We start from the raw sequence: 27,962 nt of genomic DNA, 5'->3' as shown, positions 1-27,962 counted from the left end.
ACTTAAACCTAACTAACCTAAGGACATCACACACATCCACGCCCAGGGCAGGATTCGAACCTGCGGCCGTAGCAGCAGCGCGGTTCCAGACTATAGCGCCTTTAACCGCTCGGCCACTCTGGCCGGCTGCAGGCCAGCAGCAGCATACTACGCCGCTCTTTGGCCTCAGAGAAACACAAAAGATACAGATGAAGACAATTAGAGAAAAAATATGGTGGACATATAAACGGAGACAAACACTTTTTAAAATACATGGAGCCATTCACGGGCGTAGAGTCCAAGATAAAATTTGTTCAGACACTTGGAGACATACATAGACGAAAATTGTCACACGTGAATGTAGGTGCACAAAACGAATAACACTGAACCACTTAAGCACAAAACGACGGCACACACAGAAACACGAGGCGTTGATCTCCAGCGCGCGAATGTTCACTAACCGTGTGCGAGTCCGGGGACCTGCCAAGAGAGGAGGAGGGGGGGTGGTGGGAGAGGGAGAGGGGAGAGCAGAGATGCCACGGGCAGGGGAGATAGGGGGAAGGGAGGAAGGGGGAGGGAAGCCCAGGGGAAGAGGAGTGGAGGAAGGGGACGGGGGAAAAGGAAAGAGAAGGGAGGGTGGGTGCCTAAAGGAAAGGATACAGGAATTGGGGGGGGGGAGGATCAAAGTTGATAGGAGGGGTAGATGGAGGGGTGGGGAGGGGGAGCTGGCGGAAGCCACCTTGGGAGAGGGTAAGGAGGGTGGAGAGATGGAGACCGGGTGGGACGTGGGAATATAGGCGCGGCAGCTTCCGCTGGCGTGCACTGCCCGGTTATATAGAGAAAGCGTGACCTTCGTTACGTAACGCGCTGATAACGGACTTACACTCTGCGCGCTCCAGCGAGAGAGCAATATAGCGTAGCGCGCTCTGGCTGTACTATGAGCGCGCGTCTGCTGGGGCGCCTGCCAAGCGCCGAGCCAAATGGGTTGCGTAACCGGCCGGCTAGGCGCCCAGCGGGTAGTGCTTTATTAATTTTGTCAAATTGTTGCATCCTTGAGCAACTGGAGCAGCTGACAGTGGGTGGTTTACTCTCGCAATTATCCGCTGTGAGAACGTATCGTTACCTGGACTAGAATCTTTTGCCGACCGAGGTGTCATCGCTTACAAGACCTGGCACTGTGGAATCGACCCGAAGACGCAAAGTAGACCTAGTTTTGTTTATAGTAACATGCCTTTTACTCTGTATACTCGTTCTAGAACCTCTCGGCCACCCCGGCCGGCTATGGCAGACACCCAAAGTCATGTTCTCCTAGCTGTTTAGAGCAGTGTATGTTAGAAGTGTAATGATATTAACCGTCATCGTGCTGGGGTTGGCGCGTGGTGCGCCGGCCCTCCGTGGTGGTGGGCGAGGTCGGCCTGGGCCGCGCCGCGCTGCCCACGTCCGGCGTGATCCACTCTGCGTCCGGCGGCCTCTGGCCCGGCCCCGGGCGGCGGGTCGTCGCCTCGCCGGCGGGCTGCCGCGAGCCCTCCTCCCCCTCCTCCCACACGTTGTGGAACGGCAGCGGGGCGGCTGTGGCCGGCCGGCGCGAAGACAGGGGCGTGGCGGCCGTCGTCCTGCGGGCGCACACCGAACACCGCTGCACGTCACATCACGTCCAGTAACACTTGCAGTTCCTGCAATGAAGGCTTTCACGACCGGATGTTTCAACTGCCGAGAATTCTTCCGGGTTGTATGGCCGTGGTCGGTGGAACTCTCCTATTCCTTAGGTTTCGTCCGAAGCTACGTTGGACATCTTCGGAGATGCTCCTGGTTGTGCTGAGTCTTGCCGACTGACGAGTCGGACGTCGAAGAACGGCCTAAATACCGTGGAAAGTGGGCCTGGTCTGAATTTCACATTGTTGTTGTTGTTGTAGTCTTCAGTCCTGAAACTGGTTTCATGCGTCTCTCCATGCTACTCTATCCTGTGCAAGCTTCTTCATCTCCCAGTACGTACTGCAACCTACATCCTTCTGAAACTGCTTAATGTATTCATCTCTTGGTCTCCCTCTACGATTTTTACCCTCCACGCTGCCCTCCAATACTAAATTGCTGATCCCTTGATGCCTCAGAACATGTCCTACCAACCGATCCCTTCTTTTAGTCAAGTTGTACCACAAACTCCTCTGCTCCCCAATTCTATTCAGTACCTCCTCATTAGTTATGTGATCGACCCATCTAATCTTCAGCATTCTTCTGTAGCACCACATTTCAAAACCTTCTACTCTCTTCTTGTCCAAACTATTTAAGTCCATGTTTCACTTCCATACATGGCTACACTCCATACAAATACTTTCAGAAACTACTTCCTGACACTTAAATCTATACATGATGTTAACAAATTACTCTTCTTCAGAAACGGTTTCCTTGCCATTGCCAGTCTACATTTTATATCCTCTCTACTTCGACCATAATCAGTTATTTTCCTCCCCAAATAGCAAAACTCCTTTACTACTTTAAGTGTCTCATTTCCTAATCTAATTCCCTTAGCATCACCCGATTTAATTCGACTACATTCCATTATCGTTTTGTTTTTGTTGATGCTCATCTTGTACCCTCCTTTCAAGACACTGTCCGTTCCGTTCAACTGCTCTTCCAAGTTCTTTGCTGTCTCTGGCAGAATTACAATGTCATCGGCAAACCTCAAAGTTTTTATTCCTTCTCCATGCATTTTAATACCTGCACCGAACTTTTCTTTTGTTTCCTTTACTGCTTGCTCAATATACAGATTGAATAACATTGGGGAGAGCCTACAACCCTGTCTCACTCCCTTCCCAACCACGCTTCCCTTTCGTGCCATCTGGTTTCTGTACAAATTGTAAATAGCCTTTCGCTCCCCGTATTTTACCCCTGCCACCTGCTGAATTTAAAAGAGAGTATTCCAGTCAACATTGTCAAAAGCTTTCTCTAGGTCTACAAAAGCTAGAAACGTAGGTTTGCCTTTTCTTAATCTAGCTTGTAAGATAACCTCACAAAAAAGTTCTAAGATAAGTTCACATTATAGCAGAGATAAATCTTGTCAGGGGTAAAATATAACTATCGATCATAGTACGTCAAAGATAAAAACTTCTCATCGATTCTGTAGCGCCACTGTTTCATGGCTTCTTCTTTTCTGTTAAAATTATCCCCATGTTTATATATTTCGATGGCTTCTCTATATAGCTGTGGATAATAGTTCGTCATAGTACATAAAACTTCAGTTTCCGAAAATTTCAGTACGTGATCACCCGACTGAAGAGCATGTTCCGCCACGGATGACTTGTCTGTTTTCCCTAGTCGGCAGAGACTTTTATGTTCCTTCAACCGTGTATTCACACTTCTGGGGATAATTTTGACAGAAAAGATTAAGCCATGAAACTCAGCCATATATGGACAGTGGCGCTACAGACTCGATGAGAAGTTTTTATCTTTGACGTACTATGATCGATAGTTATATTTTACCCTTGACAAGGTTTATCTCTCCTATAACGTGAAATCCAGACCACGCCCACTTTTCACAGTATTTAGGCCGTTCTTCGACGTCCGACTCGTCAGTCAGAAACAGAAGCACCTCCGAAGATGTCCAACGTAGCTTTGGACGAAACGTCATGGATAGAAGGGTTCCATGGACCACGGCCATACAACCCGGGAGAATTCTTGGCAGCTGATACTTGCAGTTGTCCATAACGCAAGCCGCCACAAATAATGGAGAATCCTAAGTCCACAACCCTCGTCAATATATTTTTATATGGCCTGACATGGTCAAGAATGTGGAAATTCCATCTTAATTTTCAGTGTAACCTTTATTTGTCTACATCGAGAGTTTAGAAAATGAAATGATCGGTTTCCATTGTTTAGGAATGATCATCAATCCTAAAAAAATAGTGGTATTCATAAGCAGTCCTATCTGCTTAAGAACATGTACAATACAGATTGTCTTAACCCGTTTGTGCCACATCAAAACAAGTGACAGAAGGTCTACAACCAGTTGTATTGATAATGATGATGATGTTTGGTTTGCGGGGCGCTCAACTGCGCGGTTATCAGCGCCAGGACAAATTCCCAACCTTTGCTCAGTCCAAACTCACCACATTCATGAATGATGATGAAGACAACACAAACACCCAGTCATCTCGAGGCAGGTGAAAATCACTGACCCCGCCGGGAATCGAACCCGGGACCCCGTGCTCGGGAAGCGAGACAGCGACCGCGAGACCACGAGCTGCGGACAGTTGTATTGAGATAGGACACCAATGGTTGTAAACGCATAATTATTGTGTTATGGACATAGATCCGCTGGCCTTGCCACGGCGGTGACACTAATTCCCGTGAGCTCACCCAAGTTGAGCACTGTCGGGATTGGCAAACCCTTGGATGGATTACCGTCGGGTCTGCGAATGGTAAAGTCAATTGAGGAGCTACTTGATTGCGATATAGCTGACCTGTCATGAAAACTGGTAACGGCCGGGCGAGCGGTGTGCTGACCAGATGCCCCTTGAAATCCGTTTACAGTGACGTCTGTCGTCTGAGGATGACACGGCGGTCGGTCGGTACCGTTAGGCTTTCCGACTCCTGTTCGGAGGGGTTCAGTTCAGGGTTATGGACATGCAATGTATACCAGTTAACAACAACGTAGCTTTCAGTAATTGCTCAAAAGGACCACTGCCAGTCACCTAGTACTGCTACTCTGTAGCTGCTTTGTTATACGGTGTACATTGTGTAAGTCCATCAAACAATAAATATGCATTTCTAACCGTTGGTTCCCTACCTCAGTATAATCGGTTGTGGACCCACAGCCACCTGTCTGAAACCAACTCAAGAGGTTTGAGACACCCTATATAAAATTTAAAGACAACAAAGCGGCAGGACATACAATAAAGCATCGTTACGGAGTGTAACATGTCACATGTTGTGTAATCAAGCACCGAATCATTAAAACTATTGCGTTTCGCAAATATGTATTTATGATGAAGGCAAAAGTATATTGCGAAATGGCACCACTGTGTGCACAATTACGTAATAAAATTTCTCATATTGGAACAAAGTTCAACAAAAAACACTAGAAAAAGAATGTTGACAAATTAAATTATGGTTGTATAAGAGTTCAACAACTGAAAATAGTAAAATGCTGGGAGGATACATGACAAGATAAAACAATTATTCCAACTACACTGAAGCTCCAAAGAAACTGGTATAGGGATGTGTATTCAAAAACAGAGATATGTAAACACGCAGAATACTCCTATATAAAACAACGAGTGTCTGGCGAAGTCGTTAGATCGGTTACTACTGCTACAATGGCAGATTATCAAGATTTAAGTGAGTTTGAACATAGGTGTTACAGTCGGCGCACGAGCGATTGGACACAGTATCTACGAGGTAGCGATGAAGTGGGGATTTTCCCGTACGACCAATTCACGAGTGTACCGTGAAAATCAGGAATCTGGTAAAGCATCACATCTCCGACATCGCTGCGGCTGGAAGATGATCCTGCAAGAACGGGGCCAACGACGATTGAAGAGAACCGTTCAACGCGACAGAAGTGTAACCTTTCCAAAAAATGCTGCAGATTTCAATGCTGCGTCATCAAGTGTCATCGTGCGTACCATTCAACGGAATATGATCGATATGGGCTTTCGGAGCCGATGGCCACTCGTGTACCCTTGATGACTGCACGACACAAAGCTTTACGCCTCACCTGGGCGCCTCAACACGAGTATTGGACTATTGATGACTGGAAACATGTTGCCTGGTCGCACGAGTCTCTATTCAAATTGTATCGAACGGATCGACGTGTACGAGTATGGAGACAGCCTTATGAATCCATCGACCCTGCATGTTACTAGGAGACTGTTCAAGCTGCTGGAGGCTCAGTAACGGTGTGGGGCGCGTGCAGTCAGAGTGATATGGGACCCCTGATACGTCTAGATCCGACTCTGACAGGTGACACGTATGTAAGCATCCTGTCTTATCACCTGCATCCATTCATGTAGATTGTGCATTCCGATGGACTTGGGCAATTCCAGCAGGACAATGCGACACCCTACACGTCCAGAATTGTTACAGAGTGGCTCCAGGAACATTTTTCTGACTGTAAACACTTTCGCTGGCCATCAAACTCCCCAGACATGAACATTATTGAGCCTACCTGAGATGCCTTGCCACGTGCTGTTTAGAAGAGATCTCCACCCCTTTGTACTCTTATGGATTTATGGACAGCCCAGCAGGATTCATGGTGTCAATTCCCTCCAGCAATAATTCAGATATTAGTCGAGACCACGCCACGTCGTATTGCGGCACTTCTGTGTGCTCGAGAGTGCCCTACACGATATTAGGCAGGTGTACCAGTTTCTTTGGCTCTTCAGTGTTTTATGTTTGAGTATAGTTGGGATTTTCACGAAATTATTACCCTCTATAATTTTTGTATATGTTACACACTTCGCATAGTGCCACCACATATCGGAACTTCATGAAGCACAGGGGCTGAAGCCGAAATAATCCTCGACGTCCCACAACAAATTTCGTATTTTTCAATCGGATTAGGCCAATAATATAATGTGTTGCATTACTTATTGAACGCCCTTCGTAATTTCTGCTACTACAGTGTTTTTCAGATTAAGTTATGTAGGTTATCGAGGCAAAAACCATTTTAGTTGCACACATTGCCTCTATGAGATTTAATTCCGCTCTCTACATAGTTAATAGATATGTAACGTATACAGTAAGTGTGGTGTCACCGCCAGACACCACACTTGCTAGGTGGTAGCTTAAATCGGCCGCGGTCCATTTAGTACAAGTCGGACCCGCGTGTCGCCACTGTGTGATCGCAGACCGAGCGCCACCACAAGGCAAGTCTCGAGATACGGACTAGCACTCGCCCCAGTTGTACGACGACTTTGCTAGCGACTACACTGACGAAGCCTTTCTCTCATTTGCCGAGAGACAGTTAGAATAGCCTTCAGCTAAGTCCATGGCTACGACCTAGCAAGGCGCCATTAGCCTTACATAGTTGATAGTTATCGTATGAAATGTCTCATCAAGAACGTTGTAAACCAACAAAGGACTATATAAAAGTTAAGTATTCGAGGAGCTGCATACTTTTCTATTAGAATTCACTACTTATCCTGTTCCAGAATTCACGCCCGTCTGCGTTAGATAGCGTGCATTTCGGCCTCCTATATCTACAAGGTGTTGGCACATTTGCCAACAAATCAGTAAGTATTCTAATTTCAGTTTTGTTTTGGTTAACTTTGGTTAAACACAAACTCTGTTTTCTTTATTCAGCTGCATTCTGGGAAAGTACTGGCCACTCCGAAAATTTAATCATTTCAGTCATATTGCGTTAATGCACATGCGTAAGATTTGATATAATGGGACAGCATTTCAGACCATGAAACCAGGTTGAAGTAACTAAAGGTATAGCCTTTCACGTACACGGGGTGACAGTTATTGAACTATATGAAAAAAACCGGGAATTAGTTACGAAGTACGGCTTGCACACACGTTATTCAACATGTAACCGTCACTATAAATATTCGGATATAGGTTATGACATGTTCGATATGCCTGCCATTATTGGCGGTGATGTGGCGCAGCTGCATGACCCGCTGAGGTGTCGGAACATCAGTGCTGTCGATGACCTCCTGAAAGGCTGTTTTCAGCTCAGCAGAGATTTTGGGGTTATTGCTGTACACCTTGTGTTTAATACAGTACGCTAAAAGGGTGTCCCATGTGTTCATATCCGGAGGATATGGCGGCCAATTGAGGCCCATGCCAGTACCAGAGCCAAAATGCATCCACAAACTACTCCTCCAGGACATTAAACACTCTCATGTTTCGATGGGGTCGAGCTCCGTCTTGCTTGAACCACATCCTGTCGAAATCAGCGTCACTTTGGATAATGGGGATGGAACCATCTTCCAAAACCTTCACGTACCGTTCAGCAGTTACCGTGCCATCAAGGATTATTCCGTGACTGGACATTGCACACATTACAGTCACCCGTTGAGAGTGAAGAGACTTCTCGATCGCCAAATGCGAATTGTCAATCCCTCAAATGCACAACTTTTGCTTACTGACGAACCCATCTAAATGAAAGTGGGATTCGTCGCTAAGGCAAACCATACTAATTCCCATCACGCCCCACGGCCAACCGTGCGGTTTGAACGTCGCAACGCAAACCGTTCAGAAGCCACGACGATTTTTTTCGTATAGTTCAATAATTGTCGCCATGGACTTTAATAACCAACTTTCATTAATTTTTTTGTCATAATTTGCCAATTGCGGTTCAGATGTACACTACTGGCCATTAAAATAGCTACACCACGAATATGACGTGCTACAGAAGCGAAATTTAACATACAGGAAGAAGATGCTGTGATATGGAAATGATTAGTTTTTCAGAGCATCAGGTTGGCGCCGGTGGTGACACCTACAACGTGCTGACTTGAGGAAAGTTTCCAACCTATTTCTCATACACAAACAGCAGTTGACAGGCGGTGCCTGGTGAAACGTTGTGATGCCTCGTGTAAGGAGGAGAAATGTGTACCATCACGTTTCCGACCTTGGTATCGCAACATTGCTGCTGCGTTGGTCGAGATCCAATGACTGTTAGCAGAATATGGAATCGGTGGGTTCAGGAGAGTAATACGGAATGCCGTGCTGGATCCCAACGGCCCCGTATCACTAGCAGTCGAGATGACAGGCATCTTATCCGCATGGCTGTAACGGACCGTGCAGCCACGACTCGATCCCTGAGTCAACAGATGGGGACGTTTGCAAGACAACAACCATCTGCACGAACAGTTCGACGACGTCTGCAGCAGCATGGACTATCAGCTCGGAGACAATGGCTGCGGTTACCCTTGACGCTGCATCACAGACAGGAGCGCCTGTGATGGTGTACTCAACGACGAACCTGGGTGCACGAATGGCAAAACGTCATTTTTTCGGATGAATCTAGGTTCTGTTTACATCATCATGATGGTCGCATCCGTGTTTGGCGACATCGCGATGAACGCACATTGGAAGCGTGTATTCGACATCGCCAGACTGACGTATCACCCGGCGTGATGGTATGGGGTGCCATTGGTTACACGTCTCGGTCACCTCTTGTTCGCATTGACGGCACTTTGAACAGTGGACGTTACATTTCAGATGTGTTACGACCCGTGGCTCTACCCTTCATTCGATCCCTGCGAAACCCCACATTTCAGGAGGATAATGCACGACCGCATGTTGCAGGTCCTGTACGGGGCTTTCTGGGTACAGAAAATGACCAATTGAAAACGTCTGGTCAATGCTGGCCGTGCAACTGGCTCGTCACAATACGCCAGTCAGTACTCGTGATGAACTGTGGTATCGTGTTGAAGCTGCATGGGCAGCTGTACCTGTACACCCCATCCAAGCTCTGTTTGACTCAATGCCCAGGCCAGAGGTGGTTGTTCTGGGTACTGATTTCTCAGGATCTATGCATCCAAATTGCGTGAAAATGTAATCACATGTCAGTTCTGGTATGATATATTTGTCCAATAAATACCTGATTATCATTTGCATTCCTTCTTCGTGTGACCGAGCGAGGTGGCGCAGTGGTTAGACACTGGACTCGCATTCGGGAGGACGACGGTTCAATCCCGCGTCCGGCCATCCAGATTTAGGTTTTCCGTGATTTCCCTAAATCACTCCAGGCAAATGCCGGGATGGTTCCTGTGAAAGGGCACGGCCGACTTGCTTCCCCATCCTTCCCTAATCCGATGAGACCGATGACCTCGCTGTCTGGTCTCCTTCCCCAAACAACCCAACCAACCCAACCCTTCTTGGTGTAACAATTTTAATGGCCAGTAGTGTAGTGTTCGCTTGCCTTTAGTCCTGGACAGATCTCACAGGCGTTGAGTGGACTCACCTGCGGTTGAGGTAGGGGTCCTCGTCGAAGGGGTCGGGCCGGCGCGTCGTGCGATCCTCGCGGTTTCCGCTGCCGAATGGATCCGCCGTTGGCCTGACAAAAACAAACAGATTAAAATTGTGTTGTTTCTATTTCATGAACAATTCCGCTATTTGACTTCTGTTGTAGGTCGTTTGGCACAGGCGGCTGTACATCACAGTTCATTATTGTACGTTTTATAAAAGTAGACGTCTTTTTCTTGCTGCAGACTTTATTTTTGTGTGTTACACGTGTTCTAGATTAGTTTCACATTAAGGCATCTTCATTTGTTTTAAATACAAAATGGATACAGTTTTTCACTATGGTCGACATAATCGTCTTACATTTATGCAACTGTGTGCGAGTAGATGTTTAAGATAATTCTAGTTTATTGTTCAATATCAGCTGCACACTTTTTTTAATTCGATTACATGTTTCGATCCCTGTGGAACATATTAAGATCTGAAACAAAGTAAAACTAAATACGTAGCATCCAATATTTCAACAGTAAAAAAGAAAAAAAAATACACCCCTTGTAAGCCTACAGTTATAATATTTTAACGAAAAATCTTTGTGCAATTTTATTTTCAATCTTTAAGAGTAAGAATTTATGGCTTAATACTTGAAGCTTCACAATTTAAATATCTTCAGATGCTTATTCAGTTTTGGCTACTTGATTTCCAGTTTTAAAAACTACTATTTTATCACCCTTTTACAGTTTTACAGAAGGTTTTTACATTCTTGACGTTTTGGAACTTTAGTGTAGGACCGTCTCTTATTGAACCCATAGTATGCCTATTACTACCCCCCCTCTCCCGCTCCCCCCACCTCCCCCTCTCCCTTGCCTTCTTTGCCCGCTCTCAATACCCCCTCAGTTCATTTTATAATATCACTATTTTATACCGCTTGCATTTTACATATGCATTGTTCTATACTATTAGTGTTTTAACGACAATATTTACATAATTGTACGTTCTATAATTTGAACACGATCTCTCTTGTTCAGCTCACGACTTGCCCACCACTGCCCCCGCCCTCTACCCCTGCTTCCTCTCCCCTCCTCCAATCGGCCTCAAGCCATTTCCCCTCCCCCTCCTGATCCCTACGTCCAACATCTACCGATTTAAAACATTGACCCCAGTTGCAAAATACAGTACTCTGATATGTCGTTCTGAGTATACATGACGTGTTGCTGATGCAATTACTTATGTAAAATCTACACTTATGTACAATTCTTTTCTTCTCTGCTATTGTAAAATATTTGATGTTACATCTTTAGTTTTACTTTGTTTTAGATCGTAAGATGACCTAGAGTGATCGAAACATGTAATCGAATAAAAAAAATGCAAATGAGAATTATCTTACATGCGTACAGTTTCTTGTTTTTATATGGGATACTTACAAATTAGGAAAGAGTACAAGCCATAAATTTTGCATAAATAAATTACTCGCAGTTATTCGTTTATCCAGCTGAAACCTCCGTTTCATCCGGTCATAGGTTAGAGGTCCACTGTAATTTCACTTATGTAGTTTTCATCTGCCATTTGTAACTGCTGTGGAACACCATGACTGAACTAGCAAGAAATGCAGATTTTTCTTAAGAAAAGTGCGAGAAAATTCCGTCGCAACTGTTTGTTCACGTTCTCTCTCTCTCATTCTCCCTCTCGTTCTCGGAAGAAAAATCGTAGTTTTTACTGAATCAGTAGTGATTTCCCTCAGTGATTGGCTTGAGAAATTTGGAAACTGCGAATCAAAAGATCGTAACGTGAAATGGTGTTCAATGTTCTATAAGTGAAGTTACGGTTCGACCTCTGACCAATGACCAGATAATTCGACAAATTACAATTTATTACTGTTAAAGCTAAGGCTTGAACTGCAATCTAGTCTGTAAACACAGCATTTCTCTGTAGGTATCACGTGTGAAAACTATTATTCTAGATTAAACCTATGAAGTTGCCTTAATGTAAGAGACCTCTAGAACATAAATATAGACTGCAGCAAGAAAATGGCGTTTCAATTTATGAAACGAATATTTATGTGCTTGCTATGGAAAATGGCCACGCCAATTAACTTGTTACAATCAAAGTTGTTTATAGCAAAACGAAATGTTTAACTTAATATGGTTACTACAATAATATAAAATCAAAAACTACCAGAAATTAAAAAATTAGAACCCTATCTATGTAGGGGAATACTTCTCAGACTTTAGACTCCATGCCTATGGTTGAAGTTTAATATATTTTCTTATTCCATTTTTAAATGATGCCATTCACTTTTTATGTGTTGTGGTCTTTTTCCGAAGTTACAAAAATTACTCCAAATAATTAAGGTTCTACAAATGTTTCAAGGCACAGCACGATCATGTATCTAGGAACAAATATGCTATAAAAATTTAAAAGCGTTGCAATCGATAAAATCTTGTTAACACTGCATTTACTCGCCTGTTTGTTACATTATTACTCTACTACACACTAATAATCAGTAACTGAAATTAAATTAAGCAGAAGTATTACCGAAAGCCAGTTACAAGTTACGTAAATTTTGAAAGTGAAGCTATTGGAACTAACACAAATTTTGATTTTCAACGCAGGTAAAATTGTCAAGACATTAAAGAAACTTATTTCATTTGCAAGTATCACTTGTTCGATGGTAAAAGATCTTCTGTTTCAGGATAGAAGACTGTGCATGAATGATGAAATATAGCTTCACTGTCCACTTGTTATATAAATACTGTTAAAATATACAGCATTTTACTCATCATAAAATTCTATAGCCGAAGGATTAACAATATAGTGGAACCTGACTACAACAACATTCAAAGGGCCTTGAAAATGATGTTGTTATAAACGAGGGTCGTTGTAACCGAGATTCGTATTTTCAGTCTAACATGCTGAAAGATCTGAATGACGCTTGTGTGGAATATGGGATGGAAATAAACACAGCAATAATAAAGAGTATGGTCATCAGTACAAGACGCAGACTGTCCAATATTAAAATAGGACAATCTACCATTAGCCAAGTAAGTGCATTTAAATATCTTGGAAGCACAATAACTGAAGACTTGAGATGCACCAGGAGGTGAAAACTCGAATTGCCATAGCAAAGGAGGCATTCAACAGGAAGAGGAGACTTATGTGGCAAATTAGATAACGGTCTAAGGAAAAGGCTTGGCAAATGTTTTGTCTGGAGTGTGGCACTATATGGGACAGGAACATGGACGCTGAGACGATAGGATGAAAAAAGGTTAGAAGCATTTGCGATGTGGATGTGGAGGAAAATGGAGAGAATAGGCTGGATGGAAAGAGTGAATAATGAAAGAGTATTGGAAAGGGTTGATGAGAGAAGATGACTGCTGAAGGTCGTAAGAGAAAGGAAAAAGAACTGGTTGGGACATTAATTGAGAAGGCGTGGTCATGCGGTAGCGTTCTCGCTTCCCGCGCCCGGGTTCCCGGGTTCGATTCCCGGCGGGGTAAGGGATTTTCTCTGCCTCGTGATGACTGGGTGTTGTGTAATGTCCTTAGGTTAGTTAGGTTTAAGTAGTTCTAAGTTCTAGGGGACTTATGACCATAGATGTTGAGTCCCATAGTGCTCAGAGCCATTTGAACCAATTGAGAAGGGAGTGCTTGCTAGCAGATGCTTTGGAAGGATTGGTTTGTGGGAGAAGACTGAGAGGAAGAAGGAGATACAAGATGATAGGCGACATAAAGGGAAGAGGATGGCAGAAGACCGGACAGCCTGGAGAACTACCATGTGAAAACCTGCTTTTTGGCAGATCACTGATGATGATGATGATGATGATGATGATGATGATGTAGTGAAAAATGGGAAATAATGAATTTATTTAGCCTTGTTTTATTTTACATACATCATTCGCTCTTCTACATCTACAGCTATATGCATACTCGGCAAGCCACAGTACGGTGTGTGGTGGAGGGTACCCTGTACCACAACTAGTCGTCTCCTTTCGTGTTCCACTGTGTCTGTATTTCTCCGTGCGAGCCCAAATTTCTCGCATCTTACCTTAGTGGTTCCTACGCGAAGTGTATGACGGCGGCGATAGTATCATTCTGCAGTCAGCTTCTAATGCCGGTTCTCTAAACTTCCTCAGGAGGATTTTTCGAAATGAATGTCTTCTTACCTCCAGGGATTCTGACTTGAGTTCCCGAAGCATATCTGGAACATTTGCACTACGATCGAACCTACCAGTAACAAATGTAGCAACTCGTCTCTGACTTGCTTCGATGTCTTCTTTCAATCCGACCTGCTACGGATCCCAAACACTCAAGCAGTACTCAATAATAGCACTAGCGTCCTATATGCGGCCTCCTTTACAGATGAACCACATTTTCCTAAAATCCTCCCAATAAAATGAAGACGACTATTCGCCTTCCCTCTCACAATCCTCACACGCTCGTTGCATTTCATATCGTGTCGCAATGTTACGCCCAGATATTAAAACGACTTAACTGTATCAAGAAGGACACCACGGACGCTGCGGGTTTGTTTTTCCCACTCATTCGAATTAACTTACATTTTTCTACATTAAGAGCCAGCTGCTATTCTCACACCAACTACAAACTTTGTCTAGGTCATCCTGTATCAACCTGCAGTTACTTATCTTCGACACCTCCTTGTACTCCACAGCATCATCAGCGAACAACTGCAGATTGCTGCCCACTGTGTTTGCCAGATCATTACTGTATACAGAAAATAGCAGCGATCCTATTACACTTCCTGGGTTACCCCTGATGTTACTCCTGTATCCAATGAGCACTTACCATCGAGGACAACATACTGGGTTCTATTACTTATGACGTCTTCGAGTCAGTCGCAAACCTGGTAACATATTCCGTATACATGTACCTTTGTTGATTGTTTGCAGTGGGGTGACCAACAATGTATTCCATTCTCATCCCGTTCGGTACAAAATGGTTCAAACGGTTCTAAGAACTATGGGATTCAACATCTGAGTTCATCAGTCCCCCAGACTTAGAACTACTAACTAACCTAAGGACATCACACACATCCATGCCCGAGGCAGGATTCGAACCTGCGACCGTAGCGGTCGCGTGGTTCCAGACTGATGCGTCTAGAACCGCTCGGCCACACCGGCCGGCCGACTGCCACAGTCGACGATGCCATGCTGGGACGGGAATGGCAAGAATTCGATTACCGTATTGACGTCTGCCGGGTCACTCATTGTATGCATCTCGAACGTTTGTAAAAAAACTTTCAGAGTTTCTCTTGAAAATGCAATATGTATGATATCTGTACACTGTTAAGTTCTTGTGCAATAAATAATTGAAAGCGTTCCCGGACTTTATGTACGTCCTGTACATGTGTCGTATTGAGCAAGGATGAGAAATATTTGCCTTATGAGGAATATGGCCGTACCATAGAAATCACGACGTTATAACTGAGTAGTTGTTGTAACTGATGTTATGAGAAAGTTCAGCTGTATATTCCAGAGAGCTTATATATGGTATATTAAACAGCACTTACATACGAGGTACAACCCCAAATCTGTACAAATACTACACTGACCACAACCTCATGCCTAGCAAACAGAATGCAGAAAATGGTGGAAAATTCTTCTTACTGTCTCTTGTGCATATTCTAAAATCAATCACCAGACTGAATTTCCTTCGAAAAAACACGTGTTGCAAGGTACACGATCGTCTTGGTACAACACTCCTCCTACCAACAATTCTGCAAAACGTTGAAGATTTCACGGCTGTTTCGGCAAGAATCCTTGTAGTTCATCCCAACCTAAGTAATCAAACCATATGTATCGAGCTAGGTGGCGCCGTGATTAGCTCACTGGGCTTGCATTCGGGAGGACGGCGGTTCAGATCCGCATCCGGCCATGCTGATTCAGTTTTTCGTGATTTGCTTCCCTATTGTTCCCTATTCCGGGTTTGTGTTCCGTCTCTCGTTGTCGACGGGTCGTTAAACACTAATCTCCTCCTCTTCTTCCTCCTCCTCCCCCTCCTGCTTCAAACTACATCTAATCCACTCGGTACACTTCTCCTGCTACGTGTCTTGGTACTGCTCGAGTCTTCGGATGTCAAAGCGAGCTGGCGCTATTGTAGTTCATGTAGCAAATACTACAGATTTCCTATATGACATCGCGCCATTAGCAGCAGCTGCACATCACGTAAAAACTGCAGTCACTGTAAGTGCACTTTATCCGATTGGTCGAAACCAGATATTACATTCTGGTAAAATTTAAATATAAACTAACATGCAGTCTGTTTAGTAAGAGTGTGGTCGGCATTACACACATAATTATGGTAAAAGATATCACCTTATTTCTTTCACTGCCCAACGGAGGGAAACTCTCCTCCACGCACTGTCCATAAAGCAGTAGTTTACTTTGAATTCTTGACTGGGATGCACAAGAAGAGACATGAGTGCAGTTTACGCGTCGCGTTTATTAAACATGTTTGATGACGACTGTGAAACGTTCGTTCATCGACAAAAATTACTGCAGGAGGACAATCATCCGAAGCACAGGAGCAGGCTTTGCAGCGACTGGGAGAGGGAGAAGTTCGTCAAAAAAATGTTCAAATGTGTGTGAAATCTTATGGGACTTAAGTGCTAAGGTCATCAGTCCCTAAGCTTCGACACTACTTAACGTAAATTATCCTAAGGACAAACACACACACCCATGCCCGAGGGAGGATTCGAACCTCCGTCGGGACCAGCCGCACAGTCCATGACTGCAGCGCCCTAGACCGCGCGGTTAATCTAGCGCGGCAGAAGTTCGTCCAGGAACTGGACTGGCCCCCACAGTTGCCTGACGCTAATCCTACTGAAAGTGGTCTTCCATCAAACAGAAGTTGCAAGGAAAAAATATCTTCACGCTGAAACAGCTGTCAACGCAAAGTCGACGCATTTGGATGCCTCTTCAACGTGAATACGCGGAAAACTTTGTTTCAAACATGCCTCGGAGATGCCAAGCAATTATCGACGCTGCGGGTGACTGGACGTTATTATTAATTGTAGTTGCATTTTTCTTTTTTTCTTGCATGATGCGCATATACATGTTTCAGTTTGCTGTCGAATACATTTTTCTACTTATTAACCCGACCACGATTTCACTTAAAACTGTATGTCGCTGGAATGAAGTCAAGCAATTAACTTATGGAGCTCTGTTCTTGAACCAGTAAGTGAAGTTTTGAGTTTGATAGTTTTCAAACGTCCATGTTTCCCCCCCCCCCCCCTAAGTTTCCCCAGCGTCGCTCGAAACCCTATTGGCCGTAGACAGAGTCCTCACATCCTTAGCGACATGCGGTGCGCAAGAAATTACGTGAGGTACTGCTCCGGAAATTTTCAACGGACCTGTAGTCTCTGCAGTGCTACACACATACAGTCGTAATACACTCCTGGAAATGGGAAAAAGAACACATTGACACCGGTGTGTCAGACCCACCATACTTGCTCCGGACACTGCAAGAGGGCTGTACAAGCAATGATCACACGCACGGCACAGCGGACACACCAGGAACCGCGGTGTTGGCCGTCGAATGGTGCTAGCTGCGCAGCATTTGTGCACCGCCTCCGTCAGTGTCAGCCAGTTTGCCGTGGCATATGGAGCTCCATCGCAGTCTTTAACACTGGTAGCATGCCGCGACAGCGTGGACGTGAACCGTATGTGCAGTTGACGGACTTTGAGCGAGGGCGTATAGTGGGCATGCGGGAGGCCGGGTGGACGTACCGCCGAATTGCTCAACACGTGGGGCGTGAGGTCTCCACAGTACATCGATGTTGTCGCCAGTGGTCGGCGGAAGGTGCACGTGACCGTCGACCTGGGACCGGACCGCAGCGACGCACGGATGCACGCCAAGACCGTAGGATCCTACGCAGTGCCGTAGGGGACCGCACCGCCACTTCCCAGCAAATTAGGGACACTGTTGCTCCTGGGGTATCGGCGAGGACCATTCGCAACCGTCTCCATGAAGCTGGGCTACGGTCCCGCACACCGTTAGGCCGTCTTCCGCTCACGCCCCAACATCGTGCAGCCCACCTCCAGTGGTGTCGCGACAGGCGTGAATGGAGGGACGAATGGAGACGTGTCGTCTTCAGCGATGAGAGTCGCTTCTGCCTTGGTGCCAATGATGGTCGTATGCGTGTTTGGCGCCGTGCAGGTGAGCGCCACAATCAGGACTGCATACGACCGAGGCACACAGGGCCAACACCCGGCATCATGGTGTGGGGAGCGATCTCCTACACAGGCCGTACACCACTGGTGATCGTCGAGGGGACACTGAATAGTGCACGGTACATCCAAACCGTCATCGAACCCATCGTTCTACCATTCCTAGACCGGCAAGGGAACTTGCTGTTCCAACAGGACAACGCAAGTCCGCATGTATCCCGTGCCACCCAACGTGCTCTAGAAGGTGTACGTCAACTACCCTGGCCAGCAAGATCTCCGGATCTGTCCCCCATTGAGCATGTTTGGGACTGGATGAAGCGTCGTCTCACGCGGTCTGCACGTCCAGCACGAACGCTGGTCCAACTGAGGCGCCAGGTGGAAATGGCATGGCAAGCCGTTCCACAGGACTACATCCAGCATCTCTACGATCGTCTCCATGGGAGAATAGCAGCCTGCATTGCTGCGAAAGGTGGATATACACTGTACTAGTGCCGACATTGTGCATGCTCTGTTGCCTGTGCCTATGTGCCTGTGGTTCTGTCAGTGTGATCATGTGATGTATCTGACCCCAGGAATGTGTCAATAAAGTTTCCCCTTCCTGGGACAATGAATTCACGGTGTTCTTATTTCAATTTCCAGGAGTGTAGATAGGAGTCGTCAGCCCCCCAGAGGCAAGGTTAAACTTGACACTACCCAAAGTCAGTAATCAAAAGTCCTGTAGCTATGACTACTTTCAGGAAGATCCGACCACTGGACATTAATAGACGGTCCAGTCACATGAACATGACCAACGTGTACAATGATCACTCACACACGGCAGTGGCAGCGTTAGCAGTGGAGGGTATATAAAGTGCGTCGGGGGGACGGGACGTGGGAAAGAGTATAAGTTGATGTCGTAATGCGGAAACGGACCCATTTATCTGACGTCCAAAAGTGTCATGATCACTGGCTTTCGGGAGAATGGTGGAAGCATTTCCGAAACGGCTAAATTTGTAAACTGTTATCGTGCCGCTGTGGTTAAAGGATACCGTGCATAACAAAATGACCCTGTTCAAAACTGCCGCTGAGGTAACTGTGCTGCAGAACAGGCCATAGGCGACAGGTGTGAACGTCGGCTGTGTACTGTCCCCAGATGAATCAAGAGGCTAACAGTAGTGCCTCTTCAACGACCTTTCAGGGAACGTTGCTGCATATGTGCCTCTGCAGCAGGCGTCTGGTTCATGCATCCTTGTATGTACGAGATTTGGAACTTAAATAGTAGCAACTATTTATTCACAAGCTATACAAAAGAGTTACATGTTTGCACCTGTTACTGTCCTTAGTCACCAGCGTTGTATTGAACCTGTTGCCAGAGATGTGGAAGGCGTAGTATACCGTTAGCAGAGCCTGTTCTGTTGATGGTGTGAGTGGAGCGGTCTAAAGTTATGGTGATTCTCGTGTACGACTGTGATGGCGTTATCCTAACGCATTATGTTCCTCCACGGCAGACCGTCAATGCACAGTATTACTGTTCGTTTTTGGAGCATCACCTGCAACCAGCTTTGCGAAAGAAGCGGCGACGCTTTCTGCGCAACCCACCCATCATTTTGCACGACAATGCGCGGGCGCATACAGCGCAAGCTGTGGCTGCTCTGTTCGGTCGATGTGACTGGAAAGTACTGTACCATCCACCATACTGCCCGGGCTTACGTCCGTGTGACTTTGATTTGATTCCGAAGATGAAGAAACAACTCCGTGGCATTCGTTTCAGAACCGTTCCAGAGATTCGACCGGCAGTAGACCGCTCCATTCCCACCATCAACAGAACAGGCTGTGCTAACGGTATACTACGCCTTCCACATTGCCGGCAACGGGTTCTACACAACGCTGGTGACTACTTTGAAGCACAGTAACAGGGGCAAACATGTAACTCTTTTGTATCGGTTATGAATAAATAGTTGCCACTATTTAAGTTCCAACCCTCGTATTTTTGCAGCTGGCAACCCTACAGGCGCCCAAAGTAGGTGTAGTGTGCTGGGCCCCTGTTGGCGACAACATGTCCCTGTAAAAAATCTGCGTAGAACTGTCAAACCTCGTGAGTTCCATCCCTTGCATGTATGTATTGAAGTGGGGACCTAGAAACGACGGAGAAGCTTCATCACGCCGTAGCCGTCAGTGGTTCACAACCCAACAACGGGCCACAGCATTCCACCCACCCCACCGTCGCCCCACACCTAACCCAGGGGGTTATTGTGCAGTTTGGCCCCCAGTGGACATCCCCCCCCCCCCCCCATCGGTCCCGGAACGTCTTGTACCATACGAATGTAACCCCAATATTTGCGTGGTAGAGTAATTATGGTGTGCACGCACACTGAAACGGCGTTTGGCAGCAATTGCCGACACAGTCTAACTGAGGAGGAATAATGGGAACCAGCCCGCATTCGCTGAGGCAGATGGAAAACCGCCTAAAAGCCATCCACAGGCTGGCCGGCACACCAAACCTCAACACTAATCCGCCGGTCGGATTCGTGCCGGGGACTGGCACGCCTTCCCGCTCGGGAAGCAGCGTGTTAGACCCCGAGCTAGCCAGGCGGGCACTAACGTATCTTGCTGTCTGCTGTTCGTCGGCGACAAAGGCTGCAATTTGCACGCCAGTACAGCAACTCGACATACACAGGAGCAGCGACAGGAGGCCTTTTCAGATGAATTATGCTTTATGAGCCGTCGGCGTGAAATGTATCTGCGAGGGACCACGTCTACCCCTACATCTAGTTTGTTTTTCCACGGCACTATGGCACATACCAGCAGGAGAGTGCCATGTGTCGCTCGGCTCGAAGAGTCCGTGCTTGGTTCTGAGAGCACCAGGATGAGTTTACCATAACTCACCTATCCACCAAACTCAATGGATTTATTTAAACCCAATGGAGAATCTTTGCGATCACTTCGATCGGGTTGTAGACGGCATGGATCCTCAACCGACAAACCTAGCGCAGCTGGTCACGGTGCTGGAGTCGGCGTGGTTCCACATCCCTGACAGTACCTTTCTGAACCTCATTGACACTCTTCCTGCTTGTCCCACAGTGATCCGCACTTTAGTCAGGTGGTCACATTAATGTGAATGGAGAGTGTACATACGGGGGTCATTCGGAAAGTAAGGAACGATCGGTCGCAAAAATGGAACCACAGTGAAAATCCGATGAAGTTTTGCACAGGTGCGTTGGACAATGTCTCTAATATGCCCATTAATCGCATTACGTCGTTCGTTTTAGTTTCTGAGCACACAAGGAGCACATAAAGATTCGTAGAACAATAGTGTCTTCCGCCAAGTACGAGGGCTTGGTGAGAAATTACGCCTGAAGCTATGCAGCCAACATTACATAACTGTCGTGCGTTTTCTTCTTCAAGACGATTCTCAGCCGCATTCTGCAGGGGCAATGAAGATGCTCCTGCATCGTTTTCAGTTGGAAATGTTTGATTACCCACAATACAGCCCGTAATTGTCTCCCTTTGAGTTTCATCTCTGCTCACATGAACCACTAGCTATGAAGACAACATTTTGGCACAGACAACGAGCTAAAGGCCAGTCTAGAGAATTGGCGGAGAGAACTGGCGGCTGCCTTCTATAACGAGGGTATTGGAGAGTTGGCACAACGCTACGACAAACGTCTAAGTCGGATCGACGACTATGGAGGTAAGTATTTGGAAGTTGCAGCTAACTGTTGCAAATAAAACAGTTTTGATTTTCACTGTGGTTTCCATTTCGCGACCTATCGTTCCTTACTTTCCGAATGGCCTTCATACACTGCTGAAAGTTCATACATGACCTCCAGCTGGCTTCTGCCAGGTTCCGCCAATAACCACTACAACAAAACAGTTCAATGTTAATAGGTGGAAAGACACTCAAACACACAATTTCCACAGAATGATATGGAATTTATTTGCCGAGTCCACGTAATTTAATGAACGGTACCTCCAGTTAGCTTGTGGCTCTGTTGTCTGACATTACGTGCCTCTTCCTGTCGAGCATCCCCACACAACAAATCTATGAAACTGAGAAATAACAAAACAGTCCCATGCAACACTGGAACGCAATGTTGATTATTTTAGTCTTTCTGTGTTTGAAAAGTAATACCAACTCCATGCTATAGTAGCGAGGACTTGTCGCCTCAACCTGTGCGGTCTACCAGGCTGAGCCGTGGTAAAAATTGCTGTTTTGAAGAGCGCGCCGCAGCGCGTAGTGTGAAGCAGTCGCCCTCCGTTTTTGCCGGTGGCGCTGGTGTGGCAATCGCAACTTTAGTGTCTCCCTCTGGCGGGAAAGGGGAAAGGTAGCTTGTTCACGTGCATTTAAGGGGAGCTATGAGCTCGCCAGTCGGTCAGTTGGTCAGTCGGGTCAGTGTGGGGCAGTCAGTCTCTGTCTGTCGGCCGAAGTACTAGTAGGTGTCAGGCCGCCAGTCTGTTCAGGCAATGGTCATTGGCGGTTGGATCGATCGGTTGGTCGGTCTCTCACTGGGACACAAGATGACTTGTCCGTTTTGAGCGTCGGCGCATGTGAGGTTGCCACGTCAGTCCAGTGGGCCGCGCCGTATAGTGAGGGGTAGTGGCTTCGCGGCCGACACGAGAGCAACAGGAGCCAACCCACGACATCGGTCCGGCCGGTGCGAGCTGCGACGCGGTGAGACGGAAGATCGGCGTGCCTTCCTGCGTTCGTTGAAGCGGCTGGCAGCGGACGGCTCGGGACAGCGTTTTAGGGGTGCTGCGCCAGGTTTTCGCCAGACATCGCAGTTTATTAGAAGTTAAGTGATTCGTGATATGTGGTTTCATTTACTTGTTAAATTCCAGTTGTTTTCTTGGTCAGTCTCTCGTCCCCAACTTGCTCGTCTGTCTCCCGTCCGCATTTGTTAGGCAGTTAGTATCTATCTGTCTGTCTGTCGGTCTGCCGTACGTTAATAGCTGCCTCTGTCATGTTTGTCGGATTCGGTGTTAGCGATTTTATTGCTTGAGTGTAACGGCCGAATTCCTGAAATATGCTTTTATCTTGCCTATCATCTTGAGAGGCGGTATATGTGTAATGTAGAGCATGTTTGGCTAACCTTGTATATTTTATGTAAGACTGAATTTCATGGGTTTTATTTAAATGGTTATTTTAGTATATAAAGTTGCCATCCTTCCACTGTAAGAATTTTTTTAAAATCAAGTTGTACCTTCGGTGGCAACTTAATCTTTAATGTTAGTGTTTTGTACCATTTCCATCCCTCCTACGGGGTGCATAGTTTATGTGCTTGTGTGAGTTATTAAAATATTTTCAGTTTAAAGTAATCTGGTGTGTAGAACCGCTCCTCGAAATTGTAACACTTAGCACTTTCAACTACCAGCCCCAAGAACATCCTTTGGCTTTCTCCATTGGCCATTTTCTACAGCTGCTACTACGACTTTTCTAAAACATATTGCTCCCTGCCAAGTTCTTTATATGTTTATTTCTACCAGGTGCTGTCAGTGGGAAAATTACTCGCCCATAAGCCTGCCTAGTAAGCTACAGATCACAATCCATTTAGGAGAATTAGGGAAAGACTGGCCCATTTTCAGACCGAGCAAAACCCCTTCCTCTTGGCTCTCGGAAACTGGCCCTGGTGTCTACAATAACCACAGGACGAAAAGACAGGCGTGTCCAGGATATGACGTGGTACAAGTTAAACAACTCTTCAGAACACACTTTCTCCCAAACATTTGTCCTGAGTGGACGAACTGATGTGGTGTGTTGCTTGAGTCTTTCCCCACAGAATACTTGTAGAAACGCTTAACTGACAGAAAGTCGGATGTCATTGTGAAAGTCCCCACAACATTTCACGGGCGCAACTGACCGACACATTCAGCTGTGACCGAAGCCTGGCCTAAACAGGAGACACCAATCACAGATCAGCATTGTATTCGTCCGAGCCGACGATATCGGTCAGTTGCATCGATGAAATGTGGGAATTTCACAACTATATTCGACGTTTCGCCCGAGAAGCATTACTGCTAATACAATATTCTCTACAGTTCCAGTCTTTTCTGACAAAGAAACAAAACCATCTTGCTTTCATATTTTGAGGAGAAGAATGCACGCTTGCAAGACATTAGCCCCAGAAATCATTCCAGTGCGAAAAATTGGGTGATACTCCGGACAGTACGCAGTTATCGCCTTCTGAAAGTACAGCTTTTAAATTTTCCCGCATTCCGATTGTTTGTCAGTTGCTACGCCGCACTGCAACCGCGCAATATCCGAGTGCGAAGTAACGTACAGCAGAGTGAAAACGGGAGCCCTCCTATTTGCGGGATTTCGAGGGCGAGTGGAGAATTAGAGGTGGAAACATCTGACCAACTAGTTTTTAAATACTGTTCGAGAGTACATTTTACTCTACTCGAAAAATGGGTAAGCTATGTGAGTATGTAATGTCAACCTCATGCCCATACACATTGAATATTGTTTGAACGACTATCCTTTCCCCTCGGCATCGCCCGTGCATGCATTCGATACGTGTTGAACACAACTCCTCTTCCTTGTGTCATCTCTTCCTCCCACCTCTGTATATCTCCTCCTCCCACCTCTATTCCTCCTTCCACTTCTCTCTCTCCATCTCCTCCACCCCATTTTTGACCATATACCTTCCCTCTATCTAACCATATCCTCTTCCCCCTACATTCATCCCTGCCTCCCCTTCTTCTACCTCCTCTCTAGCCCTCCACACCTCCCACATGCCTCATGCCTCTCCCCTTCCTCCCCTCTCAATGACCATTTCGTGCTCCCTCACGCTCTGTCTATCACCTTCTGCCTCTACTGCCATACTCATTGGCACATGTAACTTCTGCAATATATTTCAATAAAGCAGGAAGGTACTACTCCCACAGCACGACTGTCGTGTAGGACCGACTACATAACAGAGGCTTGAAAATCATTTATTTGACTCTGACGTACAGGCCACCATGCAAAGGAGGTTGATAAAGCAGGCCGATGCCGTCACCACACTATATACCTATTGTGCAAGACAGCCTATACACCAGAGACTGCAAGAACACGTTTTTGCTCATGTATTCGTTGGTATTGCAGCTAGGAGGTATAAACCCCACAGTGGTGTTACTCATGGGGCCTGTTGTTTCCTTGGCAAATTTGGTTGAAATCGATCCAGGGATTTGGGAGGGGACGCCAGATGTACATACATACAATATATATATATATATATATATATATATATATATATATATATATATATATATATATATATTGGGTGATACTCTGGACAGTACGCAGTTATCGCCTTCTGAAAGTACAGCTTTTAAATTTTCCCGCGTTCCGCTTGTTTGTCAGTTGCTACGCCGCACTGCAACCGCACAATACACTCCTGGAAATTGAAATAAGAACACCGTGAATTCATTGTCCCAGGAAGGGGAAACTTTATTGACACATTCCTGGGGTCAGATACATCACATGATCACACTGACAGAACCACAGGCACATAGACACAGGCAACAGAGCATGCACAATGTCGGCACTAGTACAGTGTATATCCACCTTTTGCAGCAATGCAGGCTGCTATTCTCCCATGGAGACGATCGTAGAGATGCTGGATGTAGTCCTGTGGAACGGCTTGCCATGCCATTTCCACCTGGCGCCTCAGTTGGACCAGTGTTCGTGCTGGACGTGCAGACCGCGTGAGACGACGCTTCATCCAGTCCCAAACATGCTCAATGGGGGACAGATCCGGAGATCTTGCTGGCCAGGGTAGTTGACTTACACCTTCTAGAGCACGTTGGGTGGCACGGGATACATGCGGACGTGCATTGTCCTGTTGGAACAGCAAGTTCCCTTGCCGGTCTAGGAATGGTAGAACGATGGGTTCGATGACGGTTTGGATGTACCGTGCACTATTCAGTGTCCCCTCGACGATCACCAGTGGTGTACGGCCAGTGTAGGAGATCGCTCCCCACACCATGATGCCGGGTGTTGGCCCTGTGTGCCTCGGTCGTATGCAGTCCTGATTGTGGCGCTCACCTGCAAGGCGCCAAACACGCATACGACCATCATTGGCACCAAGGCAGAAGCGACTCTCATCGCTGAAGACGACACGTCTCCATTCGTCCCTCCATTCACGCCTGTCGCGACACCACTGGAGGCGGGCTGCACGATGTTGGGGCGTGAGCGGAAGACGGCCTAACGGTGTGCGGGACCGTAGCCCAGCTTCATGGAGACGGTTGCGAATGGTCCTCGCCGATACCCCAGGAGCAACAGTGTCCCTAATTTGCTGGGAAGTGGCGGTGCGGTCCCCTACGGCACTGCGTAGGATCCTACGGTCTTGGCGTGCATCCGTGCGTCGCTGCGGTCCGGTCCCAGGTCGACGGGCACGTGCACCTTCCGCCGACCACTGGCGACAACATCGATGTACTGTGGAGACCTCACGCCCCACGTGTTGAGCAATTCGGCGGTACGTCCACCCGGCCTCCCGCATGCCCACTATACGCCCTCGCTCAAAGTCCGTCAACTGCACATACGGTTCACGTCCACGCTGTCGCGGCATGCTACCAGTGTTAAAGACTGCGATGGAGCTCCGTATGCCACGGCAAACTGGCTGACACTGACGGCGGCGGTGCACAAATGCTGCGCAGCTAGCGCCATTCGACGGCCAACACCGCGGTTCCTGGTGTGTCCGCTGTGCCGTGCGTGTGATCATTGCTTGTACAGCCCTCTCGCAGTGACCGGAGCAAGTATGGTGGGTCTGACACACCGGTGTCAATGTGTTCTTTTTTCCATTTCCAGGAGTATATATATATATATATATATATATATATATATATATATACACAGGGTGAGTCACCTAACATTACCGCTGGGTATATTTCGTAAACCACATCAAATACTGACGAATCGATTACACAGACCGAACGTGAGGAGAGGGGCTAGTGTAATTGGTTAATACAAACCATACAAAAATGCACGGAAGTACACAAACCTACGTTTTTTTTTAAATGGAACCCCATTAGTTTTGGTTCAAATGGCTCTGAGCACTATGGGACTCAACATCTGAGGTCATTAGTCCCCTAGACTTAGAACTACTTAAACCTAAGGACATCACACACATCCATGCCCGAGGCAGGATTCGAACCTGCGACCGTAGCAGCAGCGCGGTTCCGAACTGGAGCGCCTAGAACCGCACGGCCACCGTGGCCGGCCCCCATTAGTTTTGTTAGCACATCCGAACATATAAACAATTACGTAATCAGTGCCGTTTGTTGCATTGTAAAATGTTAATTACATCCGGAGATATTGTAACCTAAAGTTGACGCTTGAGTACCACTCCTCCGCTGTTCGATCGTGTGTATCGGAGAGCACCGAATTACGTAGGTATCCAAAGGGAACGGTGATGGACCTTAGGTACAGAAGAGACTGGAACAGCACATTACGTCCACATGCTAACACTTTTTTATTGGTCTTTTTCACAGACGCACATGTACATTACCATGAGGGGTGAGGTACACGTACACACGTGGTTTCCGTTTTCAATTACGGAGTGGAATAGAGTGTGTCCCGACATGTCAGGCCAATAGATGTTCAATGTGGTGGCCATCATTTGCTGCACACAATTGCAATCTCTTGCGCAATGAATGTCGTACACGCCGCAGTACATCTGGTGTAATGTCGCCGCAGGCTGCCACAATACGTTGTTTCATATCAAAAAATGGTTCAAATGGCTCTGAGCACTATGGGACTCAACTGCTGAGGTCATTAGTCCCCTAGAACTTAGAACTAGTTAAACCTAATTAACCTAAGGACATCACAAACATCCATGCCCGAGGCAGGATTCGAACCTGCGACCGTAGCGGTCTTGCGGTTCCAGCCTGCAGCGCCTTTTGACCGCACGGCCACTTCGGCCGGCTGTT

General features: G+C 46.6%; 1 protein-coding gene across 1 annotated transcript in view; it reads right to left on the bottom strand.

Annotated features, from left to right (window-relative positions):
* The window catches only part of LOC126418995 (serine proteinase stubble-like), a 349,220-nt gene that overhangs the window by 89,085 nt on the left and 232,173 nt on the right, over positions 1-27,962 (bottom strand). Inside the window, exons 6-7 of the mRNA XM_050086041.1 lie at positions 9,896-9,988; positions 1,333-1,592 (exon numbers count right to left, since the gene is read on the bottom strand). Coding sequence (XP_049941998.1) covers positions 1,333-1,592; positions 9,896-9,988 — 353 coding nt within the window. The remainder of the gene's footprint in view (positions 1-1,332; positions 1,593-9,895; positions 9,989-27,962) is intronic.

The sequence above is a fragment of the Schistocerca serialis genome, chromosome 9 (genome assembly GCF_023864345.2).
Source record: "Schistocerca serialis cubense isolate TAMUIC-IGC-003099 chromosome 9, iqSchSeri2.2, whole genome shotgun sequence".
NCBI lineage: Eukaryota > Metazoa > Arthropoda > Insecta > Orthoptera > Acrididae > Schistocerca > Schistocerca serialis.
Note: the sequence above shows the minus strand (reverse complement) of the source record. Positions and strands in the feature narration are given on the sequence as shown.